General features: G+C 41.0%; 1 protein-coding gene across 2 annotated transcripts; it reads left to right on the top strand.

Annotated features, from left to right (window-relative positions):
* Positions 1-266: 266 nt before the first annotated feature.
* dolpp1 (dolichyldiphosphatase 1) lies at positions 267-11,743 on the top strand. 2 transcript variants are annotated; one of them, XM_055873949.1, is made up of 8 exons: positions 267-354; positions 3,858-3,958; positions 5,865-5,949; positions 7,674-7,773; positions 7,887-7,985; positions 8,190-8,318; positions 8,519-8,608; positions 8,728-11,743. In XM_055873949.1, exons 1-8 carry the CDS (start codon positions 279-281, stop codon positions 8,762-8,764), a joined length of 717 nt encoding a protein of 238 aa, XP_055729924.1. In that variant the 5' UTR covers positions 267-278; the 3' UTR covers positions 8,765-11,743. The 2 variants fall into 2 exon arrangements, with proteins under 2 accessions (XP_055729924.1, XP_055729925.1); XM_055873950.1 differs by lacking the exon at positions 8,728-11,743 and having other exon boundaries at positions 8,463-8,551.
* Positions 11,744-12,097: the final 354 nt, after the last annotated feature.

Consider the following 12,097-nt stretch of genomic DNA (forward strand, 5'->3'; position numbering starts at 1 on the left):
TGTTTTAGATAATTGTGCAGTATGTCCAACCGCAGACCAAGTCTAAAGCACACCAGCCCAGGACCTCCACATCTGGCTTCTTCACCTGCTGGATCGGAGGAGTATTTATGTCTGTAATAAAGCTCCTTTCTGGGGAAAAACTCATTCTGATTAGCCATACATTTTTTTCATGGGATCTACTCTTGTGAATGGATGATTTTCATGGAAGGGACCGTGTATCCTATTGGTTGGACGGATTTACGTATTACATTCTGATTCGTCACCGGTGTCCGGGAAAAATGGCGTCGGAAGAACAGTGCTCGGTACCATTTCGATGGCGGTCGATATCGCTAACCCACATAGAGTTCCCTGCTGGTAAGTGTATTTAAGCGTTATTATTCGCTTACATTCGTCTGATAGATGCTTGACGCTTTGGTAATCTGCAAGAGATTTTGGGATGATTTGCAATTGACTGGGCACGACCGACGGGAACTGCCAAATAGTGAGACCTGATAAAAGCGTATACACAGCTCCGAACATGAACTGCCAAATTGTGTGACAGTTCCGCATGCGCAGTTGACCACAATGACAAGCTAACTAGCTCGAGCTTTCATTGCTACATTGAAGTGTTCCATTTAAAAATGGTCATATACAACCCATGCCCATAATGAAATGTATTCGTTAGAATATATCTTTGTTTGCTACTTGACTACTGGCTCAGTATAGCCAACTCGTTTTGATTGTGAGACCGTAAGGTAGCTAGCGAAGTTAGCTGTGTAGTGTAGTTGGCCAGCTAACGTTATGGCTTCCAAGCCTCAAACATTGACTAAACATTTGTGGTTCGTGTTACATTTATCACGCAAATTGATGTGTAATACATTGTACGAACATCTTCACGTTAACTAGTTAGCTGGTTTAGATAACTTGCCAACTACCCAGTACACCAACCATCACCCATTTTAATGGAACGTGGGTAACGATTAAAAAAGTATCTCATCATACAATTTAGCTAACTACCTTTATGGTGTTTGAATATTAACTCAATAATCAGTTATCACATTGATACTAACTTCTGCTTGATGCTAACTACAGATTCTAACACCTGAGACTGAGTTTACTATGTATTTTTAGTATCCATTACTGGAGAGTTACAGGTTTGGTACTGTTTAATATAGCACAGAATTTTTCACCAACCGTGAAGATGTGCTACGCAGAAATCGCTCCACCATTTCCTGGTTGCAAAAATGTTAATAGTTTGCCTAATTTCAGTTTGGGGCAAAACAAGCAAGTACATTGAATCATTGTTCCATCTAAACCGCTGGGAAATATATTTTCCATTACCGAAAATATTGTATTTTCAGCTCTTTGAAGTTGGAGTACAAAACAGGAAGCATAGAAATGGCACAAATAGAACATATCTACTGTATCTTAGACTTGCTTTCAATGAGAAAGACATAACACATTTCTATGTGAATTTGGTCAGGTTGCCCAAAAACATACCCCATTTAGTCTACTCGCCGATTGTTTGGTCGAAAGGCTGTTGGTTGACTGAGATTTCTTTAGTTGAGCAGTCGCATTTAATTTTTTTCCATGATGAACAAAACACCTACCTATCTGATTCGCGTATGTCTCAGTAGACTAATCCATTGCGGATGGCACAATCACTGGAAGACATGTGATACTGATTGTATATGGTTATATTATGTAAAGATAATGGTGCAACACTAATAAATCAAATATTTTTTTTATAACATGCGTTTTCTCCCGCGTTGGATATGGTCGCTGTCCACTGTACTGAAACAATCTAGAGTGCGCCGTAGAATTGGCGCCTTTCACTATGTTGCCATGTGCATAATATCAAAATTAACCTGCATATTGAGAGCAGCAGAGACAACGAAACAGCCATTGCCTTAAACCCTATTCGGAAGGGATTCGTTTTACTGGGGGTGGTCGGGTAATGAATGTAATTATGTGCACAAGCACAAAACACATCTATAATTTGAGTCCCGTCCGAATCTGCCATGTCAGTAATTTGTGCAGAGTAACAATTCCAGCCAGAATAACCTGTTTTTTGGCGAACTCCAAGGTCCTCTGATAACTCTAGTCGCGTGCGAATCGACATCCATGTGTTTTGAGAGAAATGTCTGAGTTTGACAGGTGCTAATCATGGTTTGAGCAAGAAAACAATAACTGATTCGATACATTTAATGAAGTGCTGCGCATAGCCTAAATGAAGGGCCTACGTGTATCAACTTTCACAGTGAATTATTTTGTTAAAATGTTTTGTTCGAATGAATTATATATTGACAAATCCATAAGTAAAAAATATTGTGCCTATTTAATATAAGCCTTGCTGTTAATATATTACCAAGCAGCGTACAACTGGCCTAAACGTTTAGAATATATACATTCACTTTCGCATAAAGCCTTAAAACACATCTCAAGTGCACTGTTTAGCTCACATCTGAAGGCTGGGTGTTTTGTGCTTGTGCATTTAGGATGTCTACTACGGATCGCTAAAAAATCCTAATGATTATGATCATACTTGCTCAATTCAAATATTATGGCGACACTATACCAAAGATGGTTTAGAATTGTGGGAACCAAGCTCTAGTTATTAGTGTAGCGCTGTTATCGCCTGGACTTATTCCCGCCTATGGGAAAAAAAACTCCAGGCATCGGTCATAATGGTCAATTTATTTGAAGAAGAAAAAAATAATAACTACAGGGGGCAGTTTGGAAAAAACGAATCCAGTCCGAATCATCCTCTGGAATAAGTCATTCTGGGGTAATAATTACTTAACCAACGTTCTCTAGTAATACTAGTCCCGTGCAAATAGGGCTTACCCTAAATGTCTAAGAAAATTGAGAGCGCAAACCACAACTTAATTAGGTCTATAATCAATAGCCTAACTGTTAAATGTACGTGGCTTTATAATTCATCCATATACACTACCGTTCAAAAGTTTGGGGCCACTTAGAAATGGCCTTGTTTTTGAAAGAAAAGCAAGTTGTTTTTGTCAATTTTAAAATAAAATCGAGTTGATCAGAAATACAGTGTAGACATTGTTAATGTTGTAAATAACTATTGTAGCTGGAAACGGTTTTATTTTTTTCCTGTGTTCCAATAGCACGTTGTGTTAGCTAATCCAAATGTATCGTTTTAAAAGGCTAATTGATCATTAGAAAACCCTTTTGCAATTATGTTAGCACAGCTGAAAACTTGTCCTGATTTATAGAACAATAAAACTGTCCTTCTTTAGACTTGTTGAGTATCTGGAGCATCAGCATTTGTGGTTTTGATTACAGGCTCAAAATGGCCAGAAACAATTACCTATCTTCTGAAACTCGTCAGTTTATTCTTGATCTGAGAAGGCTATTCCAATCGAGAAATTGCCAAGAAACTGAAGATCTCGTACAACGCTGTGTACTACTCCCTACACAGAACAGCGTAAACTGTCTCTAACCAGAATAGAAAGAGACAAATACATTAATGTCTTGTTTGAGAAACGGGTACCTCACAAGGCCTCGACTGGCAGCTTCATTAAATAGTACCCGCAACGCTTGCTCCTATGTGCCAAGTTTGTAGCATTATATCCAAGAAGAGTCAAGGCAGTAATTGCTGCTAATGGTGCTTCAACAAAGTACTGAGTCTGAATATTTCTGTAAATGTGATATTTAAGTGTTATTTTTCTAAGTTAGCAAAAATGTCTGGGGTATTGTGTGTAGATTAAGGCTGTAACGTAACAAAATTCGGAAAAAGTCAAGAAATCTGAATACTTTCCTGAAGGCACTGCCCTGATGGAAGTTCCAATGAATGTTCACATTTTCCTGCAAGGGGATTGTGTTTAAGAATTTCTTGTTGGTTGTTCTCAAAGGTGATCTGACTGGACAAGTGTTGGCCTACACCAGCCTGCTGCCCATAGCGATCCTCGTAGGCTTTGTCACCCTCATAGTGTTCAAGCGTGAACTGCACACGGTAAGTAATGTAACCCTGATCCTTGCCCCATACGGGGTTACCCAACTCCCTGCTGGATCACTAAATGAGGACAGGACACGTGTCACACTGACACATGACACACGCTAAGCCATACAGTGGCTTGTGAAAGTGTTCATACCCCTTGGCATTTTTCCTATTTTGTTGCCTTACAACCTGGAATTATAATATCATTTGATTTACACAACATGCCTACCACTTTGAAGATGCAAAATATTTTTTATTGTGAAACAAACAAGAAATAAGACAAAAAAAACAGAACTTGAGCGTGCATAACTAATCAACCCCCCAAAAGTCAATACTTTGTAGAGCCACCTTTTGCAGCAGTTACAGCTGCAAGTCTCTTGGTGTATGTCTCTAAGCTTGGCACAGCTAGCCACTGGGATTTTTGTCCGTTCTTCAAGGCAAAACTGCTTCAGCTCCTTCAAGTTGGATGGGTTCCGCTGGTGTATAACAATCTTTAAGTCATACCACAGATTCTCAATTGGATTGAGGTCTGGACTTTGACTAGGCCATTCCAAGACATTTCAATGTTTCCCCTTAAACCACTCGAGTGTTGCTTTAGCAGTATGCTTAGGGTCATTGTCCTGCTGGAAGGTGAACCTCCGTCCCAGTCTCGAATCTCTGGAAGACTGAAACAGGTTTCCCTTAAGAATTTCCCTGTATTTAGCGCCATCCATCATTTGTTCAATTCTGACCAGTTTCCCAGTCCCTGCCGATGGAAAAACATCCCCACAGCATGATGCTGCTGCCACCACCATGCATCACTGTGGGGATGGTGTTCTCGGGGTGATGAGAGGTGTTGGGTTTGCGCCAGACATAGCGTTTTCCTTGATGGCCAAAAAGCTCAATTTTAGTCTCATCTGACCAGAGTACATTCTTCCATATGTTTGGGGAGTCTCCCACATTCCTTTTGGACAACACCAAATGTGTTTGCTTATTTTTTTCTGGACACTCTTCCGTAAAGCCCAGCTCTGTGGAGTGTACGGCTTAAAGTGGTCCTAACGTTGTCCCTGATCTCCGATCTCCGCTGTGGCGCTTTGCAGCTCCTTCAGCGTTATCTTTGGTCTCTTTGTTGCCTCTGATTCATGCCCTCCTTGCCTGGTCTGTGAGATTTTGTGGGCGGCCCTCTCTTGGCAGGTTTGTTGTGGTGCCATATTCTTTCCATTTAAAAAAAATGGATTTCATGGTGCTCCGTGGGATGTTCAGTTTCTGATTTTTTTTATAACCCACCCCTTATCCGTACTTCTCCAAAACGTTGTCCCTGACCTGTTTGGAGAGTTCCTTGGTCTTCATAGTGCCGCTTGCTAGGTGGTGTCCCTTGCTTAGTGGTGTGGCAGACTCTGGGGACTTTCAGAACAGGTGTGTATGTATACTCAGATCATGTGACACTTAGATTGCACACAGGTGGACTTTAACTAATTATGTGACTTCTGGAGGTAATTGGTTGCACCAGATCTTATTTAGAGGCTTCATAACAAAGGGGGTGAATACATATGCATGCACGAGTTTTCAATTTTTTTTTTTAAATTTACATTTTTTAAAACAAGTTATTTTTAAAATTTCACTTCACCAATTTGGGCTATTTTGTGTTTGTCAATTACATGAAATCCAAGTAAAAACCCATTCAAATTACAGGTTGTAATGCAACAAAATAGGAAAAACGTCAAGGGGGGTGAATACTTTTGCAAGGCACTGTACATAAAGAAATGCTTGTGCAAGGTCATATAGATGAGATTATTATTGGTCTATTGCCCATTAATAGTAAAGAATAGGCTGATGTTGCAAGTTACATTTCTGTAAGAAAATATCTAAAAGCTGTATTCATACACATGGTGGACTAAGGCATATGATCACACATAATCCTTTTCCCATTCCTCATCCCTAGATCTCCTCCTTCGGGGGGCTCGTCCTGAACGAAGGTGTGAATTGGCTGCTGAAGCATATTCTACGGGAGCCCCGCCCATGTGAAGGTGAGGAAAGCGACAATTCACTTACTATAGTGACCCAGTACATTCATACAGTACATTCGGAAAGTATTCAGACCCCTCGACTTTTTCCACATTTGTTAGTTTACAGCCTTATTCCAAAAAAAATAGAATAAGGCTGTAACGTTACCAAATTTTAATATTTTACCGTTCCTCATAGACTGAGTCTCCTCCTACCCATCTATATAAACATCATTCTTTACTGCTAGGCAGGACACTAGTGATACGAGCCATAAACTTCTTTCTCCCTTAAGGTGACTTGACCCCCCCCCCTCCATCACTAATCCATGGCTCTCTCCCCTTATCAATGCCTGCCACATGTAATCGCTTCCCTGCACTCAACACATTTCAAGCTGAGTTGCACACACTATATACCTTCCTCCTATAACTACTAACTTCTGGTGTAGACCCTCTAAACCTCAGCACTACATCAGTGACATGAATAAGTATATTTCATATTCTCAGAACCCAACAATGGTAACATAAGTTCATACTGTAGGCAAGACAGAATGCAGAAATGGTACACAGCATTACTAAGTCCATGCTTCCAGGATGCAGCCAGACACAGATTTTGTATTAGTCAAAAACAAATGAGCCAATCGCTTTTGTATGGGTCACAGTGGAGAGAACGGGGAGCATTCTCAGTTGTCAGTCGATTTAACGTTGTAGGTTTTATTAGTTTCTTTCGGTCATAGACCGAATTGTACACCGATATATAATCTTCACATCAATCATATAATTATCAAATGGTAAAATCCCAAACTAGCAAAACACTTAATATGATAGTGTTAAAATATACAATATATACACAAAACAACAATACTATGGGTGGCAGCTTGTTGAAGGCATTTCTAACGTAAGCATCTCTGGCATTAACCGTCACGAGTTTGACTAATTTCAGCTTTTGATGGACAAAAATGCCCATAAATATTTGTGATTAATGTCATAGCATGTGGTTAAACCCTGTTCTATTTGTGATTGTTATAGCGTGTGGTTAAACCCTGTTCTATTTGTGATTGTTATAGCGTGTGGTTAAACCCTGTTCTATTTGTGATTGTTATAGCGTGTGGTTAAACCCTGTTCTATTTGTGATTGTTATAGCGTGTGGTTAAACCCTGTTCTATTTGTGATTGTTATAGCGTGTGGGTAAACCCTGTTCTATTTGTGATTGTTATAGCGTGTGGGTAAACCCTGTTCTATTTGTGATTGTTATAGCGTGTGGTTAAACCCTGTTCTATTTGTGATTGTTATAGCGTGTGGTTAAACCTTGTTCTATTTGTGATTGTTATAGCGTGTGGGTCAACCCTGTTCTATTTGTGATTGTTATAGCGTGTGGTTAAACCCTGTTCTATTTGTGATTGTTATAGCGTGTGGGTAAACCCTGTTCTATTTGTGATTGTTATAGCGTGTGGGTAAACCCTGTTCTATTTGTGATTGTTATAGCGTGTGGGTAAACCCTGTTCTATTTGTGATTGTTATAGCGTGTGGTTAAACCCTGTTCTATTTGTGATTGTTATAGCGTGTGGTTAAACCCTGTTCTATTTGTGATTGTTATAGCGTGTGGTTAAACCCTGTTCTATTTGTGATTGTTATAGCGTGTGGGTAAACCCTGTTCTATTTGTGATTGTTATAGCGTGTGGGTAAACCCTGTTCTATTTGTGATTGTTATAGCATGTGGTTAAACCCTGTTCTTCTGTATCTTTTCCCAGGAGCGCACACAACCCTGACAACAGAGTATGGGATGCCCTCCAGTCATTCCCAGTTCATCTGGTTTTTTGTTGTTTACTTCTTTCTTTTCCTTTATTTGAGGTGACTTACCATTCTCTCCCAGACTACATTTATTTCAATAATAATAATAATTATGCATTGTAACCATACATAACATTTGATGTCGGCTGACGCACTTTGCCCCCTGTGTCTAGAATGCATCAAACGAACAACGCTCGGTGTGTGGAGCTGCTGTGGAGACACATACTGTCCATCACCTTGTTGGGCGTGGCCTTATCAGTGTCATACAGCAGGTGAGGGAGGGGAGGGAGAGACCCAGTGTAAAAAAATAGTCTAAGTCTAATTTATCTAGATTTTTATGTATTTTTAGACCATAACACATTTGTCAATTTGGTCCCAACTCTTAACCATTTAGCTGTTAATAACTACCGTAATTATCAAAATACAAGAATTGCACAATTTTTATTTAAAAAATGCTCAATGTACCTTTTTCGCAGGGTGTACCTGTTGTACCACACTTGGAGTCAGGTCTTCTATGGGGGAGTGGCCGGTAGCACCATAGGAGTAGTCTGGTTCTTCTTCACACAGGAGGTGCTGACACCGCTATTCCCCAAGATAGCAGCATGGTAAAGAACAGGGACACCTCTCAGGGGGCACACAGGCTTAGCAAGAAGTGAACCATCAGAGCCTGGCACAGATTTGGCCAGCGTATACTGTAGCTACTGATGTGTTCATCTTGATTATCTGTTGTGTACTTTTCCCTTTCTCAGTGTGTCTCCATTTTTTATTTTGTCCCACCTCTCTCGCCATCCTTGACTGCTGACAGGCCGATATCAGAGTTCTTTCTGGTGCGGGACACGAGCCTGATCCCCAACATCCTTTGGTTCGAGTACACAGTGACCAGGTCAGAGGCGAGGTAAGGGACATATTTTAATAACCACATTAGGTGGGAATCTGTGTGACTCCAAATAGAGTTGATGTTTTTAATCATGTTTACATGTGTAGTAATGGTTTGAATGTCTGCTTATCCTCCAGAAACAGACAACGGAAGCTTGGAACAAAGCTTCAGTAATCTCAGCAGTTCCTTGGAGAAACTGAGTAAAGGAACACACACACACACTCATTAAAAAACACACTGGAGAATCAATCATCTTCTGGACTGACCTGGTTGAAATGGTAAAAAGGCCATCCATTTACAGGTGGACCAAAAGAGTGTCTGGACTCGGCCCGGATTCCACAGCCTTAGCAAATCCGTACACATGCTTCTCCTTCTTGTATAGCTTGCCGAAATGCTCCCCCAATGCATGCAAGACCGTGCAAGAGGTATACTATTTAATGATAAATTAATATAAACTCAGCAAAAAAAGAAACATCCTCTCACTGTCAACTGCGTTTATTTTCAGAAAACTTAACACGTGTAAATATTTGTATGAACATAACGAGATTCAACAACTGAGACATAAACTGAACAAGTTCCACAGACATGTGACTAACATAAATGGAATAATGTGTCCCTGAACAAAGGGGGGGGTGTCAAAATCAAAAGTAACAGTCAGTATTTGGTGTGGCCACCAGCTGCATTAAGTACTGCAGTGCATTTCCTCCTCATGGACTGCACCAGATTTGACTGTTCTTGCTGTGAGATGTTACCCCACTTTTCCACCAAGGCACCTGCATGTTCCCGGACATTTCTGGGGGGGACGGTTCTAGCCCTCACTCTCCGATCCAACAGGTCCCAGACATGCTCAATGGGATTGAGATCCGGGCTCTTCACTGGCCATGGCAGACCACTGACATTCCTGTCTTGCAGGAAATCACGCACAGAACGAGCAGTATGGCTGGTGGCATTGTCATGCTGGAGGGTCATGTCAGGATGAGCCCGCAGGAAGGGTACCACATGAGGGAGGAGGCTGTCTTCCCTGTAACGTACAGCGTTGAGATTGCCTGCAATGACAACAAGCTCAGTCCGATGATGCTGTGACACACCGCCCCAGACCATGACGGACCCTCCACCTCCAAATCAATCCCGCTCCAGAGTACAGGCCTCGGTGTAACGCTCATTCCTTCGACGATAAACGAGAATCTGACCATCACCCCTGGGAGACAAAACCGCAACTCGTCAGTGAAGAGCACTTTTTGCCAGTCCTGTCTGGTCCAGCGACGGTGGGTTTGTGCCCATAGGCGACGTTGTTGCCGGTGGTGTCTGGTGAGGACCTGCCTTACAACAGGCCTACAAGCCCTCAGTCCAGCCTCTCTCAGCCTGTTGCGGACAGTCTGAGCACTGATGGAGGGATTGTGCGTTCCTGGTGTAACTCGGGCAGTTGTTGCCGCCATCCTGTACCTGCCCCGCAGGTGTGATGTTCGGATGTACCGTACCTGTGCAGGTGTTGTTACACGTGGTCTGCCACTGTGAAGACGATCAGCTGTCCGTCCTGTCTCCCTGTGGCGCTGTCTTAGGCGTCTCACAGTACGGACATTGCAATTTATTGCCCTGGCCACATCTGCGGTCCTCATGCCTCCTTGCAGCATGCCCAAGGCACGTTCATGCAGATGAGCAGGAACCCTGGGCATCTTTCTTTTGGTGTTTTTCAGAGTCAGTAGACAGGCCTCTTTAGTGTCCTAAGTTTCCATAACTGTGACCTTAATTGCCTACCGTCTGTAAGCTGTTAGTGTCTTAACGACCGTTCCACAGGTGCATGTTGATTAATTGTTTGTGGTTCATTGAACAAGCATGGGAAACAGTGTTTAAACTCTTTACAATGAAGATCTGTGAAGTTATTTGGATTTTTACGAATTATCTTTGAAAGACAGGGTCCTGAAAAGGGGACATTTCTTTTTTTTGCTGAGTTTATATTTTAACTGTAAAAGCACATGCGCAGATGGTAACCAAGTACTGTAAGAAAAAGATTTTCACAAAAGCCAAGAAAGAGGGCTCTGTCAAGTAACAAATATTGGCTGATGTTAAAACAGCATGAAATTAGTTATTTTTTATATTGCAGAAGCAAACATTTTTTGTGTAAAACGTAATATAAACACATTTGAACTCTGAAAATGTAAGAAAAGGGTGGGGGAGAAAGACCCCTCTGACACCTCTTTCCTGTCTCTGTATGACTGCCAACCTTATGTATTCGTTTCCAAAATTGACTTACAGGCGTTTAAGCGCTCACATACTGTACAAGCTAGGGCTAGTTTACCTGCTGTACAGCAACGAGTTCTGGATTTCTGTTTGTTGGAGATGATAGAGAAATAAGCACCACAACACAAGGGGAAGTGTTGTTTTTCTGCGCCTCTTACTCACATAGTGAGCAAAGGAGTGTTTTCTCAACCCCTTTCTCCCTGCATGTCTGACACCCCAGGAGCAGAAACCTAGGATTTGTTTTTGTTTTCTTTTTTTCCATTTTTGTTGCAGTTCGAGAGAACATGAAATGGTGGATTGCCACATGTCTTTCCAAACATTCTTTTCACCTACCTTTCCAAACATTCTTTTCACCTACCTTTCCAAACATTCTTTTCACCTACCTTTCCAAACATTCTTTTCACCTACCTTTCCAAAACATTCTTTTCACCTACCTTTCCAAAACATTCTTTTCACCTACCTTTCCAAAACATTCTTTTCACCTACCTTTCCAAAACATTCTTTTCACCTACCTTTCCAAAACATTCTTTTCACCTACCTTTCCAAAACATTCTTTTCACCTACCTTTCCAAAACATTCTTTTCACCTACCTTTCCAAAACATTCTTTTCACCTACCTTTCCAAAACATTCCATATCTTTTGGTGGAAAAACAAACGAGATGACTGCTGAGGGAAAAATGTTTTTTTTTGTTTGTTTTGAAAAGGAAACCTCAGGTCAATCGTAGCATTTGATTACGCTGTGTTCTTCTCGTAAATGCAACAACTGATGTTTGAAGCGGTCTGGTGAGGGTCAAAAGCTGATTTCGAAATGTCATTAACTCCATAAAGGGAAGTAGTTCTCTTAGATTATCTTTTTTTTTTCATCTAGTGTAACCCATATCGGGCTGAATAAAGAAATTACGTGTTTATGTACAATTGTAGGCTTCTTTTCCCTCTAATTCTTCAGTGAATAATCAACAAAAAGTGGTCCATGGTATGGAAATAGACAGAGGTCCAGATAAGCATCATGATGTATTTAATAGATGTCATATAGTTTGGGACTATTGAACAAAAATGTTGGACATATTTTTAAGGTCATGAAGTGTCAGTCATGATATTTGGATGAAACCCGATCAAATTACTGTATGAAAAATTACTGTTGCTTTTACATTGACAAAGTTTGATCATAGTTTCTGCTTCCTTCCCCCATGTCAAACACTTGGATTCAGGAGGCAGGAGTATTAAGGGGACAGGGTGATGTCATCCTAACTCTCCGTTCCATACACCAAT

Source organism: Salvelinus fontinalis, chromosome 21, assembly GCF_029448725.1.
Source record: "Salvelinus fontinalis isolate EN_2023a chromosome 21, ASM2944872v1, whole genome shotgun sequence".
NCBI lineage: Eukaryota > Metazoa > Chordata > Actinopteri > Salmoniformes > Salmonidae > Salvelinus > Salvelinus fontinalis.